The following is a 22,256-nucleotide window of genomic DNA, read 5'->3' on the forward strand; positions in this document are numbered from 1 at the left end:
TTTTTTTAATTTGCCAGACAGAGATCAGAAGTAGGTAGAGAGGCAAGTGGGGGGAGGGGGAAAGCAGGCTCCCTGCTGAGCAGAGAGCCTGATGAGGGATCCTGGGATCAGGACCTGAGCCTCAGCCGGAAGGCACAGGCTTTAACCCACTGAGCCATTTAGGCGCCCCCCCCCCCCTTCACAGTTTTAAATGGCTGAGGTTGAAGTCCATTGCAGGTACTGGGGAGCATTGCTGAATCCCAGGTAATGCAAAAATGTCATTTTTACAGTATTAGGATTGAAGGGGATTTTTTTTTTTTTTTTTTAAATTGTACCATGCGTGGAGTTTTATATAGCCCTTTCTCTACCTTCTGTTCCCAGGCTTGGCTGCATCTGATTATTTTCATATGGGCCTTCCTGACATCACACTAGTAACTACAGGCTGTTCTTGTTAGCTTTGATTTAGAGGAAGAATTACCCTGTGCTTGGGTGCCGTAAGCTCATGCTTAGATTACTGGTGATCGGAATTTGATTGCTTTTGGTTTTCTCAAAGGCCATTGTTTTATCAAGTTGATTGAATCTGGCAGTTTCTAAGGTGAATGAATCTTTTTGAAATAATTTGATAGTAGACCTAAGCAATAGCAGCCACTAGCTAGCTAATAAGCCATTAGGATGAGAAGTGTCCATATATATAGGTGATTTTGGTTTACTGATTTGTGGTGTACTATAAATATGATGTCATAAATATATTGCATAGTATGCTTTGATTTTAAAGATAGAGCAGTTTATTAAGATTTCTGTAAACAGTCTATTTTATTGCCATGTTTTCATAAGCATTCACTTTTTAATTTAAGCTTTCATACTTTATAAACAATTTTATTCTTATTATACCTGTCCATGATTTAATTTAGAGTTAAATAGTTATGTAAGTCTTGTCATAAAAACAGCCGCTTTTTCCTGCTTCAGGATATAGCCATTTGAACTCTTTTATCTGATTGTTTTAATTTATCTCTAATTTATTGTTACTTATTTTTTTCATTTCTAGGCATTAAATATTAGATTCTTTCTTTTTTTATTGAAGTATAGTTGACATATATAGTATTAGTTTCAGGTGTACAACAGACTGGTTCAACATTTGTATACATTGCAAAATGATCACCACTGTAAGTCTAGTTAAACGTGTCATCAAAGCGTGATGCAGTATTATTGACTGTATTTCTTATGCTGTATATTACATCCCTATGACTTACTTATTCCATAACTGGAACTTTGAATTTCTTGATCTCTTTGCACTCCCACTGTCGCCCCTTCCCTCTGGCAACCACCAATCTGTTTTATATATCTATGTGTCCGGGTTCTGATTTGTTTTTTAGATTCCACACTTAAGTGAAATCATGTGGTATTTGTCTTTCTTTGACTTATTTCACTTAGCATAATACCCTGTAGGTCCATCCATATTGTGGCAAATGGTAAGGTTTCATTCTTTTTTTATGGCTGAGTAGTATTTGTGTGTGTGTGCATGCTCATGTGTGAGACATTCTTCACCCATTCATCTACTGATGGACACTTACACTGTTGCCATATCTTGGATATTGTATATCATGCTGTAGTAAATGTAAGAGTGCATCTATCTTGTTGATTTAGTACTGCTTCCCTCCCCCTGAGTGCATAGACACTCAGTAAGTAGTGGAATTGCTGGCTTATTTAATAGTTCTTTTAATTTTTTGAGGAACCGCCATACTTTTCGGTAGTGGCTGTTGCAGATTACATTCCCACCAACAGTGCACGGGGTTCCCTTTTATCCAAATCCTCCACAGTACTGTGATTTCTGATCTTTTTGGTAATAGCCATCCAGACAGATGTAAGGTGATCTCTCATTGTGTTTTTTATTTGCAATTCCCTGTGACTAGTGATGGTGAGCACCTTTTCATATGCTTTTTGGCCATCTATTTGTCTTTTTTTCAAAAATATATATCCAGGTGCTCTACCTGTTTTTTAATTTTTTTTGTTGTTGTTATTGTTACTGAGTTGTATGAATTCTTTATGTATTTTGAATATTAACACCTTAATGAATGTATCACTTGCCAGTATCTCCTCCCATTCAGTAGGTTGCCTTTAAGGATTATTGATGGTTTCCTTTGTTTTATTATTGATGTTTCCTTTTTAATTTGATGTAATCCCCTTCATTTTTGCTTTTGTTTCCCTTTCTTTTGAGGTCAGATCCAAAAAAAATGTATCGCTAAGACTGACGTCAAGGACTTAAACAACTGTTTTCTTTTAGAAATTTTATGGTTTCAGGTCTTATATTCAAGTCTTTATTTTTTTATTTTTTAAAAGATTTTATTTATTTGAGAGAGAATGAGGGAGAGAGAGCACGAGAAGGGCGAGGGTCAGAGGGAGAAGCAGACTCACTGCTGAGCAGGAAACCCTAGGCGGGAGTCAGTCCTGGGTCCAGGATCATGATCTGAGCTGAGGGCAGTCACTTTATCCAGCTGGCCCCACAGTCAAGTCTTTAATCCATGTTGAGTTAATTTTTGTGTATGATGTAAGACAGTGGTCGGTTTCATTATTTTGCATGTAGCTGTCCAGTTTTTCCAACACTGGAACCTTGGTATGCCTGTGTGGCTCAGTCAGTTAAGCATCTGATTTCTGGTTTTGGCTCAAGTCATGACCTCAGGTATGTGGAATCGAGCTCCGTGTGGGCTCTGAACTTGTTGTGGACTGATATTGGTACTCTGTCTCTCCTTTCCCTTCCCTGCTTGTATGTGCATGTGTGGGTTCTCTCTCTTTCTCACTCTCAAACAAACAAACAAATAAATAAATAAATATTTTTCCTGTGCCTTTTAAAAAATTTTAATTCAGGGGTGCCTGGGTGGCTCAGTGGGTTAAAAATTTTAATTCAGTTAATTAACGTATAATGTATTACTGGTTCCAGAGGATATGTCTGTGATTCATCAGTCGTAATACCCGATGTTCATTACATCACATGACTCTTTAGTGTCTATCACCCAGTTACCCCTAGTGTCTATCAGCCAGTTACTCCATACCTATACCACCCCTCCCCTCCAGCAACCCTAAGTTTGTTCCCTATGATTAAGAGTCTCTTATGATTTGTCTCCCTCTCTGGTTTTTTTTTTTTCTTTTTACCCTCTCTTTTCGTATGATCCTCTGTTTTGTTTCTTAAATTCCACATATCAATAAGATCATATGATAATTGTCTTTCGCTGATTGACTTATTTTGCTTAGCATACCACCTCTAGTTCCAACCACATTGTTGCAAATAGCAAGGTTTCTTTTTTTGATGGGTGTGTAATATTTCAGTGTGTGCACGTGTGTGTGTGTGTGTGTCTGTGTGTGTGTGTGTACCACATCTTCTTTATCCATTCATCTGTTGATGAACATCTGGACTCTTTCCATAGTGTGACTGTTGTGGACATACTGTGATAAACATTGCGGGGGTAAGTGCCCCTTTGGATCACTACATTTGTGTCTTTGGAGTAAATAACCAGTAGACAATTGCTGGGTCATAGGGTAGCTCTATTTTCAACTTTTTGAGGAACCTCCATACTGTTTTCCCGAGTGCCTATACCAGCTTGCATTCCCACCAACAGTGTGGAGGTTTCCTCTTTCTCCACATTCTTACCAACATGTGTCATTTCCTGACTGGTTAACTTTAGCCATTCTGACTGGTGTGAGGTGGTATCTCATTGTGGTTTTGATTTGTATTTCCCTGATGCTGAGTGATGTTGAGTGCCTTTTCATGTGTTTGTTGGCCATTTGGATGTCTTCTTTGGAGAAATGTCTATTCATGTCTTCTGCCCATTTCTTGACTGGATTATTTGTTCTTTGGGTGTTGAGTTTGCTAAGTTCTTAATAGATTTTGGATACTAGCCCTTTATCTCATATGTCATTTGCAAATATCTTCTCCTATTTTGCCAGTTGTCTTTTGGTTTTGTCAACTGTTTCCATTGCTGTGCAGAAGGTTTTAATTTTGATGGAGTCCAGTAGTTCGTTTTTGCCTTTGTTTCCCTTGCCTTTGGAGACTTGTCTAGCAAGAATTCGCTGCAACTGAGGTCAGAGAGGTTGCTGCCTGTGTTCTTCTCTAGGATTTTGATGGATTCCTGTCTCACCTTCAGATCTTTCATCCATTTTGAGTTTATTTTTGTGTCTGGTGTAAGGAAATGGTCCAGTATCATTCTTCTGCATGTGGCTCTCCAAAATTCCCAATACCATTTGAAGAGGCTTTTTCTCTTGGATTTTTTTCCTTCTTTCTCAAAGATTATTTTACCATATTGCTGAGGGTCCATTTCTGAGGGTCCAGATTCTCTATTCTGTTCCACTGATCTGTGTGTCTCTTTTTGTGCCAGTACCATCTGTCTTGAGGATTACAGCTTTGTAATAGAGCTTGAAGTCTGGAATTGTGATGTCACCAGTTTTGGTTTTCTCTTTCAACATTCCTTTGGCTGTTTGGGGTCTTTTCTGGTTCCATACAAATTTTAGGACTGCTTGTTCCAGTTCTGTGAAAAAAGTTGATAGTATTTTGATAGGGATTGCATTGAATGTGTAGATTGCTCTAGGTAGCCTACACATTTTAACACTATTTGTTCTTCCAATCCATGAGCACGGAACATTTTTCCATTTCCTTGTGTCTTCCTCAGTTTCTTTCATGAGTGTTGTAGTTTTCTGAGTAGAGATCCTTTGCCTCTTTGGTTAGGTTTATTCCTAAGTATCTTGTGGTTTTGGGTACAATTGTAAATGGGATTGACTTCTTACTTTTTCTTCTGTCTCCTTGTTTATGTATAGAAATGCAACTGGTTTCTGTTTTTAATCATTTTAATATACTGTTGGATCCTATTGGCCAGTGTTTTGCTGAGAATTTTTGCTGAGAATTACCATATTCATCAGGGATATTGGTCTGTAATCATCCTTTTTAGTGGTGTCTTTGTCTGGTTTTGGAATCAAGGTAATGCTGACCTCATAGAAAGAGTTTGGAAGTTTTCCTTCTATTTCTGTTTTTTGAAATAGGTTATGAAGAATAGGTATTAATTCTTCTTTAAACATTTGTTAGAATTCCCCTGGGAAGTCATCCGGCCCTAGGCACTTGCTTCAGTTTCCTTGCAGGTTATGAGTCTGTTCTGGTTTTCTGTTTCTTCCTGTTTCACTTGTGGTAGTTATTTGACTCTAGGAATGCATCCATTTCTTTCATATTGCCAGATAGTTGTTTCTAATGTGTTCTTAAAATTGTATTTCTTTGGTGTTGGTTGTGATCTCTCCTCTTTCACTCATGATTTTATTTATTTGGGTCCATTCTCTTTTTGATAAGTCTGGTTAGGGGTTTATCAATCCTATTAAGCCTTTCAAAGAACTAGCTCCTAGTTTTGTTGATCTGTTCTGCTGTTCATTTGGTTTCCGTTTCATTGCTTTTTGCTCTAATCTTTATTATTTCTCTTCCCTTGCTGTGGTTGGGTGTTATTTGCTGTTCTTTCTCCAACTTCTTTAGGTGTAAGGTTAGGTTGTATATTTGAGGCCTCTCTTGTTTCTTGAGAAAGGCTTGTATTGTTATATACTTTCCTCTTAGGACCACCTTTGCTGCATCCCGAAGATTTTGAACAGTTGTGTTTCATTTTCATTTGTTTCCATGAGCTTTAAAAAATTTTTTTTTTAATTTCCTGGTTGACCCATTCATTCTTTAGTAGGACACTTTCGCCTCCATGTATTTGAGTTATTTCCAACTTTCCTCTTGTGATTGAGTTCCAGTTTCAAAGTGTTGTGGTCCAAAAATATGCAGGGAATGATCACAATCTTTTGTTACTGGTTGAGACCTGATTTGTGACGCAGGATGTGACCTATTCTAGAGGATGTTCCGTGTACACTCAAGAAGAATGTGTATTCTTTTCCTTTAGGATGGAATGTTCTGAATATATCTTTGCAGTCATCTTCCAGTGTGCCATTCAAAACCCTTGTTTTCTTGTTGATCTTCTGCTTAGGTGATCTGTGCATTGCAGTGAGAGGGTGTTGAAGTCCCCTACTGTTACTGTATTGTTATTAATGCGTTTATTTGTTATTAATTGGTTTATAGAATTCACTGCTCCCATGTACAGTTGTTGGATCTTGTTGGATAGATCCTTTAATTATGATAAAGTGCCCTTCCTCATCACTTATTACAGTATTTTGTTTAAAATTTAATTTGTCTGATATAAAGCTTGCCACCCTAGATTTCTTTTAATGTCCATTAGGATGATAAATGGTTTTCCATCCTCTCACTTCATTTATTATTATTTTATTATTCTTTAAAAAGATTGTTTGTTTATTTATTTATTTATTCATCAGAGAGAGGAAGAGCGAGAGAGCACAGAGGGAGCAGCAAGCAAAGGGAGAAACAGGCTCCCCGCTGAGCAAGGAGCCCGATGTGGGACTCCAGATGATACGTCTGGCTTTGTTCCTTTTTAAGGTTATTTTGGCTAGTCAGGGTTTTGAATTTTTTTTTTTTCTCCGAAGATTTTATTTATTTATTTGACAGATAGAGATCACAAGTGGGCAGAGAGGCAGGCAGAGAGAGAGAAGAGGAAGCAGGCTCCCTGCTGAGCAGAGAGCCCAATGCAGGGCTCCATCCCAGGACCCTGGGAACATGACCTGAGCTGAAGGCAGAGGCTTCAACCCACTGAGCCACCCAGGTGCCCCTCAGGGTTGAATTCTTGTAATGCAAGAAAAAAATATCACACCCCTCTCCTATATCACATATATACATACTTCCCATCTGCCAGTTTCTCGGTATGGTTAGTACTATATAAACACTATATTTATTTTTTTACTTTAAAGATTTTATTTATTCATTTCAGAGAGTGAGAGAGAGAGCACAAGCAAGGGTAGAGGCAGAAGGAGAGGGAGAAGCAGACTCCCTGCTGAGCTGGGAACCCTATGTGGGGCTGGATTCCAGGACCTGGAGATCATGACTTGAGCCAAACGCAGACGCTTAATCACCTGAGCCACCCACGCACCCTGTAATTTTTTTTAAACATATTTTATTTATTTGTTTGACAGAGAGAGAATACAAGCAAGGGGAACAGCAGAGGGAGAGGGAGAAACAGGCTCCCTGCTGAGCAAGAGCCTGATGCAGGGCTTGATCCTAGGACCCTGGGATCATGACCTGAGCCAAAGGCAGCTGCTTAACCAACTGAGCCACCCAGGCGCCCCATATTACAATTTTATTTTTCATTTCCTGAACAACTCTAAACCCGATGTTTTATTTTCTATTACTCATTGTTCTTTTGATCCCCCAGTACTCCCTCCGTTAACTTTTAAAAACATTCAGATTCTTTCACTATTTTCTTGAGTAAATGCCTGCTGGAGTTTTTTGGCCTGCTCTAGTCTGTCTGTATTGGCTGATGTTGTCTAGTCTTGCCGGATAGCGTTACTTTTGGAATCCTTTCTCTTCATCCTGAGGATTCCCCCTTGCATGGCTTTTGAATTTCTTGTTTCTTAGATCTTACGTCCTTTTTCTTGGTTTCCTCCCTTACTTTGGTGGAGTGGATCTCTAAAAACTCCCTAGAAATAGTAAGTGGAATGTAAACATTTTGAGACCTTTGGTGTATGGAGATATATTCTACCTTCCTACTTGATATTATTTTTATTATGTCAGAATAGAGAGTTCTAGGTTGCAAATAATTTTTTCACAGAATTTCAATTTTAATTTACATGGTATCTAAGCTCTCGTTGTTTTATAAAGTCCAAATACCTTTCTGATTCCTAACTTTTTGTATAAAATTTTTTTGGTCCTCTGGACCATTGTAGGGTCTTTTCTTTGTACATACAGTTCTGGAGTTTCATAATGGCATCTTTTCTTGTGGGTCTATTTTCATCCACTGAGTTGGTGGTCTCTTACTCTAAAAAGGCATTTTCAGTTCTGGAAAATTTTCTGGTTTATTTCTTTGATAAAATATTTTAATGATAAAATATTTTGTTTTTCTGTTTGTTATATCTTTTTGGAATTTCTTTTACTTGGATATTGAGCTCTTAGACTGGTTCTTGATTTTTTTGCTTTCCATCTCTTTGTGTCCCAAGAGATTACTTCAAGTTTATTTTCTATTCTATTATGTTCTTCATTTCTGCTACCAATTTTTTAAAAGTTTCAAGTGTCCCATTTAGTTTCTCTTTTGTATGTAGTGCCCTATTCTTTTTTCACAAAGCAATGTTCTTTTTTTCCTGTATTAATAGTTTTTTTGGAATGGGTTCATTTTTATTCCTCTGCATTGTTTATTCAAGTTGCTTTTTTCTATTTTACTGTCTTCTTTCATGTTAGAGGCTTCCTGGAAGTGCCTGGCAACCCTTTTGCTTTCTTCTTTTATTTACAAGTAGGACAACTGAAAAACTAATGGAATCCGGGTGCGTGTGTGTGAAGGGCGTTTCATCTGTGGTATTTGCGAAGGGTGATAAGGCTAGGCTGTTTCCCTGAAGAACTCCTAGTATGAATCTTTTTAGGTCTTTGTGCATGGGTGGTCAGATTTGTCTGGAAGAGCTCTTCTGCTGTTTACTTGGAGACTATCATCCTGGCTGCACGGTTTCTGGGATCCTTGGGTTGGGGGGTGCAGGTGCAGGGGGCCAGGTAGAGGCCCTGACATGGGTTTTCTACGCTTACCCAGTGTCCCCGTGTTGCCTGCCTGTGTGTGCGTGATCTCCGAAGCCAGACACCCTTTCTGTTTGGCCCTTTTCACAGAGTAACTTTAGCACCTAGTCTTTTCTTAGGATGGGGACAGTGTTGAAGCCCACTGTGCTGACTGCAGAGGGAATTTGAGTGTGTAATTTCTTAGAACGTGGAAGTCTTATTCCATGTCCATTCCCACTTCCAGAGTACTCTGCTTTATTTCTGAACCTTTTGTGGGATCTGTGGTGTAAGTTAGGTTGCTTCCAAGTTTAGGATTAGGTTTCCTGAGGTATGTTAATTCAGTTATTGATTCATCTACTTTTTAATTTTCAAAATTTCAGTTTTGTCTTTTCTTTCATTCTCTTTGTCCTTATGGGATTATGATTTTTTAAAAATTCGCTTAGGGGCACCTGGGTGGCAGGCATCAGCTTTTAGCTCAGGTCATGATCTCTGGGTCTTGGCTCGAGCTTGTATTTGGGTTTCCTGTCTTGCAGGGAGTTTGCTTCTCTTTCTCGCTCCCTCTGTCCCGCCCTACCACTTGTACTCTCTCTCTCTCAAATAAATAAGTAAAATTTTGAAAAAAAAAATTCACTTTTTATCATTTTGAGGAGGGAATAGAACCTAGTAGCCTACTGTCTTCAACTATCACTCTTCAGAATAGTCTTATTATAAGTTCTAATTCATTTTATTGCCATATTCTGTTAAGTATCAACAATTGTATGGTGTCTCTAAGTGAAAGGAAATTGTTTTTGTGTTTAACTATTGTTTTTTGAGTTGTTTTGTTTCAGTGATGTGTTAGTTGGTAGTGAGTCTAAAGGTCCTTTTTCCAGCCAACAGTGTTTAATAACTTATTTTTACAAGAAAACAGGCTAATCCAAATTTGAGCTGTAAGGAACTTTTAAAAAATTTATTATTAGTCTTCACTGATACTCTACATTATTCAGATTATTCTTATGAAGTATGTTTTAGCAAATCTCATTTAAATCTTTGTCTTTGATTTTAATTATGTATTGGTTAAAATATATCTCTAAATCAGGAATGATCTCTGTTTTATTTAAAAACAAATAAAAACCAATCAACTGCATTTGCAATTATATATATTTATGTTTTTAAGGATTTTATTATTTGTTTTATTTGAAGAGAGCACGGGGAGGGATAGAGAGAGAGGGAGACAATCTCAAGCATACTTAGAGCTGAGCACAGAACCTGATATGGGGCTTGATCCCACAACCCTGAGGTCATGACTTGACTAGAAGCCAAGGGTTGCACGCCTAATTGGCTGAGCCACCCAGGTGCCCCTGAAATTATGTTTATAGGAGAAAGGAGTAAGTGATTTTTAACTTTTGTATTCATGTTTCTGATACCTTTCTCCATCTCCACTAAGTAAAAGAAATAAAGGCTTTTCCCATTTTCCTGGACACTTTGTCATTTTTCATAGGCAAACATGAGCTTCCTTATTTTTCTTAAGACCATTTAATGTGTTGAATTTCTTTTTTTATTTAAAGATTTTATTTGCTTATTTGACAGAGAGAGGTCACAGGTAGACAGAGAGGCCGGCAGAGAGAGAGGGGGAAGCAGGCTCCCTGTGGAGCAAAGAGCCCGATGCGGGGCTCAATCCCAGGACCCTGAGATCATGACCTGAGCCTAAGGCAGAGGCTTAACCACTGAGCCACCCAGGTGCCCCAAGACTGAACCCAATTTTATAAGCCCAGGAAATGAATTTAGCAAACATTGCCAAAATACTTGCTTTACCTTACCATTTTTGGCTTAGCTCAGCAGACACTGGTTTAGCTCAGCAGACATTTGTCAAAGATCTCTGTTTTAGCCTATGCCTTCTGCTAGGTTCCGGAGATGCAGTATTGTCTTAGAAATAGTTCTTGCCTTTGAGAAACTCATGGTATGTTGTAAAATAGAGATGTGTGATAATGTCCTTGTGAACACAGAGGAGGCTTCCTTAACCCCGTTCATACTATCAGGGAAGCCTCCTGAGGAAAATGATACCTGAATTAATTATCTAGGGATGACTAGACAACCAATGGGGGAAAAAATGTTCAGTTAACAGTACATGGGATAAGGAGAGTAGGCTCTCATTTTGACTTCATATTTTTTTATTTCCCTAGTCAGTCTGGCGTTATGATAAGAATTTAATTTCCTAGCATTTAGACCATAAATCTGCTGTATTTTGCATTGTATACCTATTGCTTTACTGCTTTGTATTTATAGGCAAATGGTAGGCTATAGGAATTTTAGGTGAATCTTTGCTCTAGTGTTTACTTGGGATCTATATCTGATACAAAAATTGTTCCAGGGGATACATGGTGGCTCAGTTGGAAGAGCATGTGACTCTTGATCTTGGGGTCGTCAGTTTGAGCCCCATGTTAGGCATGGAGCCTACCAGAAAAAAAGAGAAAAGATTGTTCCATTACTGCCAAGGCTGAAGACTTGATCTTTTATTGCACCCTTTAAGATGGGTCATAGTATTGAATTGAATACCTGAGTAATTCTGCTGTTTTGCTTTGGAAAAAAAGAAAAAAGAATCCTATTATTGCAAGGAAGTGCCTGTTAGCTTTTAAAGTATGGTTAAATTACTTTAAAGTCTGGGAGAATATGGAAACCTGTTCAGTTATTAAGAAAAAATATATATATATGAATATATCACAGAGGTAAAAAGTACAGTGTGGAGAATATAGTCAAAATTATTGACTTACTTTGTTATTTTGTAATAACATATGGTGACAGATGGTGACTACACTAACTGTGGTGAACATTGAGTAGCACATAGAATTGTTGAATCCATATGTTGTACACCTGAAATTAATATAACGATGTATATCAATTATATTTCAGTAATTTACAAAAGTATAAAAACTACTTCCTCCTTTCCCTCTCCCTCAGTGGGAGGAGTAAGCTTGCTTAAAATTGCTGAGATGTCTTGCTTTGATTGACGAGTTTTTAAACCAAGGTTTAAAGTATGGCTGGACTACAAAGGGCCCAAGACTGAAAATGAAATTTTGGTATCAGGATTAGCAACTAACCCCAATCCATCTGCTGCTTCTTTTGTTGCAGTTAAAATCTTTTAGATTTCTTGTGCCAAATAAAGACAATGGACCGGTTTTTTTTCTTTAATATTGGGAACAACTGCTCCTTGCAATAGGAACATTTTTTTTCTCCCCTTTCAACATCATTATTTAAAGTTACGTAAACATTTAAAAGGTATCTGTTACATCCCAGGTTCTGTGTTAGGTACTTGGGATTCAAGGGTGACTAAGACATGATCTATATATATACTTGACTAACTCATATTCTATTGTAAAATGCAAACAAATAAGCAAGAGAGGGAATGTTTTAAGTGGACCCTTTATGGATTAGTATAAGTGTGACAGTAGAATTGCTGTGCTCTGGATGTGTACCCCCAGATTCATATGTTGAACTCCTAATGCCTACTGTAATGGCATTAGGAGGTGAGGCTTTTTGGAGGTCATTAGGTCATGAGGGCTCTACCCTCATGCCTGGGGTTAGTACCCTTATTAAAAACAAACAAACAAACAAACAAAATAACAACAAGCCGGAGAGCTCCCTAACTCCTTCCAGCATATGAAGAGAAATCGGCAGGCAGCAAATCCAGAAGAGGGCCTTCACCAGTACCTGACAGTGCTGGCACCCTGTTCTTGAACTTTCATCCCTGAAACTATGGGAACTAAACTGGTATTATTTATTAGCCACTCAGTCTGTGATATTTTGTTACAGCAGCCTGAATAGACTAAGTCAGGGATGAAGTGATTAGTGTTTATTTATACATATGTGTATATACATGCATGTGAGTGTGAATATACAAACTCATATACATACTCATTCCCTAAGCATTTTAAAGCTGTCAGTTCCTATACTGTGCGGATGCTGTGTGACAGCTACCTTAAAACGAAGTTTCTCTTTTTAAGATTGTATTTATTTGTCAGAGAGAAGGAGAGGGAGAGAGCATACAAGCAGAGGCAAGCACAGGCAAAGAGAGAAGCAGGCTCCCTGCTGGGCAAGGAGCCCGATGCGGGACTTGGTCCCAGGACTCAGATCATAATCTGATCCGAAGGTAGCAGCTTAACCCACTGAGCCACCCAGGTGTCCCTGTATTCACTCATTTAATTATCATAATAATCTGCATAATTGGTGATATAATCTCCAGGATACTAACAAATGCAAAAGTACACACATAAAGTATTAGAGGTGCATTAAGCTATATAGTAAAGCACAAGAGAGGATGGACAGTTTTTCCTGGGAGGTTAGGAAAAAATTTTGTACAAGAAGTGTTGTTTAAGTTCCCTAGATGTTTCTTGGTTGAAACACCAGTATATTTGGAATTACTGCCAACTCAGGTGCTAGATTCATGTTTATTCTGAGCTCTGCACAAGCAAATTTCAGTTTCTTCTTTTAACAGCGCAAATTGTATAGGATTTTGAAAATGGAGTCACTGCTGCTGCATGGAAATCACCCAGATACTCGACTCTGGGTACTTATAAAATCTCCTGTGGTTTCAGTACCTGTTTACTGACTGGGATAATGAACGCAGTGCTGGGCAAAGGAAGCTGCGGTCTGTATCCCGCTCAGAAGCTAAGAGGTGATTGGAGATGTTTAGTGTCTTCACCTGTAATTGAGATAATGCCTCAGATTACTTCACAGGTGTGGAAACTAATTGGCCTTCGTGTGTGAAGTGCTTTATTATTTTTTAAGGGTTAGATTATAAAATGTCATGGGGCATTAAATAGTGAATTGATCAACCCTCTGCCTATTCTTTACGAAGTCACTGAATTATACTTTTTAAGGTTCTAAGTGTTGTGAACCTGCTTTACACTGAGAGGCAACCCAGTTATCAGTTTAATACACTGGTGATATATTCCCTATAATAGTTAAAGAGCACGATGTTAAAATGTGGAAGAAAAGTTTCCATGACTAAAGATGTTTGGGAAGCCCTGGGCTAAATCGTAAACAATTTTCTTTACTACTGTAGGACTTCTCATAGCTTATAAAATGCTCATTTAATAATACACTTGTGCATCTTTTGGCATTGTGCTAGCCAGTGAAGATAACAGAATTACCTGTTACCTTTAGTTTCATCTTTCCTCTAAGCCTGAGTCTTGGAAATACAGCTGTCTACCTAACATACGAATGTCTGACAGGTGTCTCAGGTTAATATGTCCAAAACCCATCTCAATAAATGGTCTGTCTTCTACCTACTTAAGACTAAAAAGATAGTCTTTGATTTTTCACATTGATTTTTCACCACTTTCCACAAATTATGAAATCAAATAGTGAGTCTTGCTGGTTCTGCTACAAATACTGGAATCTGTCTTCTTTTCTCCATCCCTGCCGTGAGATTAGGGATCTTGTCTTTATTGCTCAATGCCGTGTCTCAGGGCTTAGAAGAGTGCTACCTAGAACATAGATGGTGGTCAGAGGATGTTATTGGGAAGACAGAGTGTAAGAGTGGGTAAGTGGATGAAAGAAACTCACTTATTAAGGTGGTGAGGAACATTTTTTTTCCCTTCTTTTTTCCTTTCTCTTCATTTTAGGAGCATTATTTTTTAATAATAAACATTATTCTTTGAAAAATGTAAAATGTGGAACTATAACTCATACCCTAAAACTCCTTTAAAATGTATAATTTTGTGGATTTTTAACAAAGTTGCACAATCACCCTGGCTATTTAATTCCTAAACATTTTCTTTTTTAAAAGATTTTATTTATTTATTTGACAGAGATCACAGGTAGGCAGAGAGGCAGGCAGAGAGAAGCAGGCTCCCTGCTGAGCAGAGAGCCGGATGCGGGGCTCAATCCCAGGATCCTGAGATCATGGCTTGAGCTGAAGGAAGAGGCTTAACCCACTGAGCCACTGAGGTGCCCCAATTCCTGAACATTTTCATCGAACCCTGGAAGAAACCTAATATCATTAGTAGTCACTCCTCCAGTTCCTTCTCTCCAGCCCTAGTTTCTGTTGCTGTGGATTTACCTATTCTGGTCATTTCATATAAATGGAGTCATACAATATGTGATACTACATATTTTGTGTCTGGGTTCTTTGCACTAGCATAGTATTACCAAGATTCACTCATGCTATACCATGTATCACTGGGCATGTCCTAGGCTAGGTTTTTCATATATTTATTTGCCAGAGTGAGACTGAGAGAGTGTGAGAGTACAAGCAGGGGGAGCAGCAGGCAGAGGGAGAGAGGGAGAAGCGGGTTCCCCACAGAGCAAGGAGCCTGATGTGGGACTCGATCCCAGACTCTGGGATCAGACCTGAGCTGAAGGCAAACACTTAGCCCATTGAGCCACCCAGACATCCTTTTTTTTAAAAATAAAGATAGGCTTTCTCTGTTAGTGTATCTCATCAACATTTTTTTTTAATCTAGTTTTTTTTAATTGAAGTGTAATTGACATATAATATCCTCCTGGTTTCAGGTATATTCTCATCAGCTTTTTAATCTTACCAGAATTCCTCAATTGCTGGTCTGCTGATAGCCTTCTTTCAGGGTTTCTAACAATGTTAAGGACTTTTTACTTTTCTAACATTAACCATAGCTGCAGTAGTACCACTCTGTGGTAATAGTGACTTAAAAAGAATGTTAGACATGGGGTGCCTCAGTGGCTCAGTCGGTTGAATGTCCTACTTTTGGTTTTGGCTCAGGTCATGATATCAGGGGTCCTGGGATCAGCCCTTTGTTGGGCTCCATGCTCAGCAGGGAGTCTGCTCGAGATTCTCTCCCTCTGCCCCTTCCCTTATGTGTGTGTACTCTCTCTCTCTAAAATCAATCTTTTTTAAAAAGAAAAGAATGTTTGAATTAGACAAATGTAGGTAGGTATGTTTGTTTAGATTGCTAACTTTCTTTAATGAAGATGGTCTCTGCGATATTCAAAGCTTTTAGCCTATAGCCTTTAGCTTTATTATTTTTAGAACATGTACTACTTGATTTTGGTAATTTCTAACACTTTTTGCTGGTACATATATGCCTTTCTGAAAGCATTAGTATGTTTGTCAACCTTTTGAGAGAAATTGCTCTCTGGTGGGATTTTATTTTTTCCTTAATGGTAGTACTAAATATTCATATAAATTAGAAGAGATATGAGGAGAAGAAATGGAATTAAGTAGTTGGAAGATTGTTTTAAAAATGTGTCTGGTAACTCCCTCAGTATGAATTAGTCTTGTGCTTTTTCATAAGTGGTTTGATTAAAACTTTGGCAATTTAGGAAGAAAATTGTTTGAAATAATTGAGTGGAAGATAAAGGTAAATAAGCATCATGTAGTCTTTGGTTATGGGTGAAAGAATGGGCTTTAAATATTTAAATCCTAGATTTAAATTCTGGCTCCTTTATCTACCACTCTTATAATCTTGAGCAAATTATGTAAGTTCTTTAAGCCTCAGTTTTGTTATCCATAAAATAAAATAATAGTCTGTACATCATAGAGTTAAAAGGATTAAATGAGATATTACATGTAAAATACTTCTGAGCACAAAGCCTGCCGTAAATGTTAGTTAATATTAATCACCATCATTACTGTCCTGATGTAGGAGTTCTTAGCCTGAATTTCATTGGAACTATCCATTAACAAGTGTTTATCAGGTACCTGATCTTTAGTATTGGACTTAGACCTATGGAAGGAGCTGCTGATGTGAGTAACAGGCTGGTACCTAGAGTTGGAACAAAGAAAATGAATATTAGTGATTCAGTAGTAAGGTAGGTATTATTATTCCCGTTTTATAGATGAGGAAGCTGAGGCTTGGTAATGTTAAGTAACTCCTTCAAGATAATTGACATGTTCTTCAGTGTCAAAATACACAGATATCTATTCTAACCCATCTTAGTGCCCCAGTTTTAAGTTCTCTATGTATCTCCCCTTTGCCCCATTTCCTTTAGTCTTAAGATTTTCCTATCCAAATTTGAAAGTATCATAGTTGGATTGGACGATAAAGGATTAAAATTAAGGGTAATAATGTATGTGACACTGTTGAGATGGTAGGAAATGGTTTATGGGAATTAACCTAGGTATCACTGTGGAGCTAATCAATTCTTTAGGTTCTCAAGGACGAAATAAATAATGCTCTTGAAACTTAAAAAAGGTAAATCAAATTGGATGACTAATTAATTATAAGGGAGGTGGGTTCAGGGTTTTCCCTTAGGACACAGTTATTTGTCAAGCCAACATGTCTTGCTCTAGAAAATGATTGGCTTTCTGATGTGACTAAGAGAACCGGCCAGGACAAACAACCCCAAATCCTTGTTGTTTACTTGGAAAGAAAAGACCTCAGGGTAATGCCATGAATTATCAAAAAGGGAAATTCATTCCCTTATGTGTAATGTGTCATTCACATAGAAAGCCCCAAATTCTCATAAAGTTATGATACTGTGTTAGGAGCTGTACGAGAATAAGTAGAATCGTTTTCCTCTAAGACTGAAAATGTGCATAGGCATTTTCATACATTGTTAATGGGACTGTGAAAGGGTACAACTTATTTGGGGAAAAATAGGTTTATATAAAATCTAAAAATGTGAATATAATTTAGCACAGCAATTTTATTTTTAGTGATTTATTCCTCATATATGCATGTGCAGGAGGATACTTACTTCAGTGTTGTAATAACAAACGACTGGAACAGCCTAAATGCTTATCATTAAGTGACTGATTAAAATGTATTATACACTTATATAAGGAAGTACTATTGAATCTTAAAAAGAAGAAGTTAGATCTACTTCTATCTTAATATACAACCATCTCCTGGATATATTAAGTGAAAAACATTATTTAGTATGTATAGCATGCAACAATTGTGTTAAAACAAAAAACAGGCCCAAGTGTTTTTGGCCTTGTTTAGACATAGACTCTCTGGAAGGATATACAAGATACTTGCTCTGAGATGCTTCTGATACACAGGTCTCTTCTAAGGAGGGTGGGAGGCAGTGTACTTTCTGTTATTGAAGATGTTTTTGAATATTTGCATCAAATGTCTTAAAATGTCATGTGAGATATATGCATTTGGCCATACATTGTTTTTATAAGAGCTTTACTCATTGATAAGGACTTTTGCATGTATGCTTTCATATTTGTGCTTTTGAACTTGAGGACTCTGTCATTGGTCTTTTTGACCTAGAAATGGGAAGCAGTACTGAACTTCCAGAGGTAGGGTGGATACTGGTGGAAGTTTCAGGTTGAAAAAGCTGAATGTGGGTTTTAAAAATAATATTTAAAAAATATAGAGTATGGAAATGGTTAGGTTATTCTGCTTGAATAAAGCAGAAAGGTTAGAGAGAAAGAAAACTAAAGGACTTGAGAACATTTCAGAAGTTTGAGTGTGCATGGAAAAGAGGAACAGAGAAAGGAGTCAACAGTTTTAAAAACAGTTTTAGGGGGTGCCTGGGTGGCTCAGTGGGTTAAAGCCTCTGCCTTTGGCTCAGGTTATGATTCCAGGATCCTGGCATCCAGCCCAGCAGCCTTGGGCTCTCTGCTCAGCAGGGAGTCTGCCCCCCCCACCCCCCCACCTGCCTCTCTGCCTACTTGTGATCTCTGTCTGTCAAATAAATAAATAAAATCTTAAAAAAAAAACAATTTTAGTTTTTAGAAACTAAAATCATTTTATAAACATTATCTCATCTTCTTAAATTATGCCCTTTTATAAAAAGTTATTTTCCAGACTTTCGAAAGACAAAATAAAGACGTTGAAGCCCAGATGATAATTTGTGGTTTCTTAAGTAACGTGAGAAGAAAATGGCAAAATGAAGAATAGAACCTTGTTTTCTTAATTTCTAGTCTAGCTCCACAATTAGCATTAGATCACCTGAAACTTGTTATGGGAATAGCATCAAAAAACAAAACAAAAATTTTAAAACTTCTTTTGTAAACTTGATGTGTAAAAGCATTTGTTTCCAAAGTTAAGGTTATGTTTGCCGCAGTGTTAGGAGAAGAGGATGGGAATCGTGGTTGAATAAAACTTCGGGTATTGCTCTACCATTTCCTTTGTTACTCTGTCATTCTGGTTCAGCAACAGGAAGACAATAAAAAAAAACCTAACATTTTATTTGCACAGCATTTTACAATTTTAAAACCTTTTTCACATATATTTTCTCGTTTTGCAGCAGATTTAAGATACAGATACTGCTGATGTTTCGTTATTTTTATTAGGCTTTCACTGTTTAAGAAAGAATAGACTCAAGAAAATTGGGGTATTTGCTCGAGATAACATACCTTGGCCCTCACAAAATCGAACTCAGGGTTTTTTTTCCTTTCTACTCAAGAATTAAGTCTTATGAGGCAGGTTTATTTAGCTTTGTAGAAGACCAGTTCTGGAGAGGACACCAATCTAAAAGCATTTGGAAGCCTAAAATTTCGTGGTAGAGTGATTCAGTACATAGGGGGCAGGTGAGGCTCTGACCCTTCTCAGAGTGCAGGCACAGCTGATGGCCCTGTAACTTTCAACAGTTTGTCGCATCCTCAGTTGCTGTATTAGTCTGAAGAGTGGCGAATTAAAGGGAGTGTACTTAATTTACACCCTGCCTGAAGACATGTACCAGATTACTCCTAGGAGTTACGTTTGTAATTAATCACACATAAATTAATGAAATTTTTATAAACAAAGGGTGAGAAGGGTGGGAAAATGAAGTAAGTCTTAAGCTTGGTGCAGGCAGCCACAATGATCCTTTCTGTGTTTTTATATTTTAGAGACGCTGGGAGAGAATTTGGTGTTTAGTGCATTACCAGATTAGACTGAAGATGAGTTTCTGCTCTCTAGTGGTGGTCTAGGGACGTACTGTGTCTGACGTTTGACATGTCTGTTTACTCTGAGAGCAATGGAAAAACCACTGAGTGGTTTTAAGCAGAGGAGTTATGTCCGGTCAGGGCTTTTAATGATACTTTGTTAGGTAGAGATACCTGGCAGAGAGAGGGGGCCAGTGTTAGAGTTGAAGACCCTGTTTACTCCAGTTGAACACTTGGGGAAAGACCCATGTGAAGAACGCTGTTGCCTTAGAAATGCAAAATACTACGCATTTGAATTGAATATTTGGGTTGACTGGTGGATTCTTAGTTTATCTCAGGATCCTTAGTATTTTTTGAAAGCATATCGGGTGATTGTACTATGTAACCAACATTGAGAACTACCCTTTATCTTGGGGAAGACAGGAGACATCATGCGGTTAAGCTTGGGAGAAAGGGGGTAGTGAGTGAAAAGTTACGGAGAGCTTGGGAAGTATAATGGTGGTTGTTCTTTTTGGAATTCCCTTTTCATATTCATAAGCTCCACAAGTCTGAAGACTTTGGTGGTATGGATTTAGTAATATTAAACTTACAGGGTTCCCACTTACCCACCTTCCTCTAATTCATTCTTTCTTAACTGTTCCTTTTTATATGAAGAGAAGAAAAGGGAAGTATTAAGAAGGGATGACTGGAGTATAATACAGTTTGATAAGAATTTGATAACATTAACAGAAGGATCCATCTCTTAAAAACTCTTAAACTCTAAGACTAGTTTTACTTGACCCATTGAAAAAAAATGCATCTGTATATCCACACAAATTCAGAAATTTTAGCGAGACAACCATATTAAGGTCTAGCTACTTATCTGCATATGTGGAATTCTGCATTAAGATTGCTGCTGCTTCCTCTAATTGGGCAGAACGTAGAACATGTAGCTTCTCTTTCTCACTCTAGAATTTTATGTTTCATTGATGTAAAACTATTATCTTTAATGAAGGAAATAAATTATTTTTACTAGAACAAGAGACAGAATAGGCGTGAAAAGGAATAAAATGACTGAAAACAATCACAGAAATACTTTGTTTTTATAGACTACAACCTATAATTCTAAATCACTAAATTATGGTGAAAAGCTGGATTAATTATAGCTAAAAATTCACTTTCTCCTTGGAAGTTGTAGTAGGGAATGTAGAGAAAGTTTGTAGGAGTTTTGGGTATCAAACATAGTAGCTACAACCTTATTTTGCTGGGATTTAATGTTGCAGGTACAATTTAGGGCTCTTTATTTGTGGACTTTAGGATCACCTCAGTGTTAATTTAGTAGTACAGCGCGGTGTACTCTGTTGAAAGTCATGCCTTAAATATTGAGGTTCTTTTTTTCTCTTCTATTCATAGTGGTAGCCGCTCCTCTAAAACTTTTAAACCAAAGAAGAACATTCCGGAGGGTTCTCACCAGTATGAACTCTTAAAGCACGCAGAAGCCACGCTTGGCAGTGGCAATCTCCGGATGGCTGTCATGCTTCCTGAGGGCGAAGATCTAAATGAATGGGTTGCAGTGAACAGTAAGTAGCCTGTCTGTTTCTAGTGGACTCTACGTTATGTTAGTAGACTAATTGTAGGTGAGTGCTGGCATGTTGTCTGTTCAAGGATCTAGTTACCGACCTAATGCCACAGTTACAGTGATAACCTCAGGCCACTTTAGCCTTTATGTTATTTTATTGTGAGTATGGAGTTTTATGAAATTTTTGTCTCCTGTTACAATGTAATACAGAGAATAGATTTACCATCTTCAGTAGAAAAAAATGATAATGATGACAGCAGTTAATATTTATGGAACACTAATTCTGTGTCTGGCCCTGTGTTATCCTCTCTGCATGGATTATTTATATTTCATCTTTACAGTCTCGTGATGTAGGTACTGTTATTACTTCAGTTTAATATAGATAAGGTGAGACAGAAAATTAGTAATTTGCCTACGTCATACAAATGGTAGAACCTGGGCTCAAATAAATAGAGCTTTAGGATTTTAGAGACTGCGCTTTTTTGTTTTTTACGTTTTTATTTTAATTCCAGTTAGTTAACATACAGCGTTGTATTAGTTTCAGGTGTGTGATATAGTGATTCAGTACGTCCACGCGTCACCCCGTGCTCACCAGGACAAGTGGAGACTACCCTTCAGCCGCTGTGCTAAATTGCTTCTTTCAGTAGCATTCTCAATTATTTGTCTACATTATGCCCTTTTTTTCTCCCCCAAAAGGAAACCAATAATGATCTTGTGAAGTTAGTAAAATACGTTTATGAGATACTCTTATTTTGGGGTAGACTTATAAAAAATTTTCAAATCAGTGTAGTTAATACGCAGTGTTGTATTAGTTTCAGCAGTACGATAGTGTTTCTCCGAGTCTGTACGTTACTCGGTGCTCATCCAGATCCGGGTACTCCGAATGCCCTTTGCCTTTCACCCTTCTCCTCCCCCTTCCCACTGCCTCCCCTCGGGCCACCACTCACTTGTTCTCTATAGTTTAGAGTCTGGTTTTTGGTTTGTCTCTTTTCTTTGTTTTGTTTCTTAAATTCCATATCGGGCTGAAACCATACGGTATTTGTCTTTCTCGGACTGCCTTATCTCACTTAGCCTTGTACCCTCTAGATTCATCCACACTGTTGCAGGTAGCAACAGTAGTTGCGTAGGGCTCGATCCCAGGACCCTGAGATCATGACCGGGGCGGAAGTCCAGAGTTGGATGCTTAACTGACTGAGCCACCCAGCCGCCCCAAATTTGTGTTGGCTATATGTGTTGCAAAGAATTTCTCCCATTCTGTGCTTGTTTTTTTACCCTCTTAAGGGAGTCGCTTAATAAACAGAAGCCCCTAATTTCAGAGTAGCCAAATATTGTGATTTCTG

General features: G+C 37.8%; 1 protein-coding gene across 1 annotated transcript in view; it reads left to right on the top strand.

The window, feature by feature from the left end:
• MOB1B (MOB kinase activator 1B) overlaps nt 1–22,256 on the top strand; it is a 54,162-nt gene that overhangs the window by 14,749 nt on the left and 17,157 nt on the right. The window contains exon 2 of the mRNA XM_045079851.1: nt 20,751–20,917. Coding sequence (XP_044935786.1) covers nt 20,751–20,917 — 167 coding nt within the window. The remainder of the gene's footprint in view (nt 1–20,750; nt 20,918–22,256) is intronic.

Source organism: Mustela putorius, unplaced genomic scaffold (assembly GCF_011764305.1).
Source record: "Mustela putorius furo isolate JIRA1106 unplaced genomic scaffold, ASM1176430v1.1 tig00000430_pilon_pilon_pilon, whole genome shotgun sequence".
NCBI classification, from domain to species: Eukaryota; Metazoa; Chordata; class Mammalia; order Carnivora; family Mustelidae; genus Mustela; species Mustela putorius.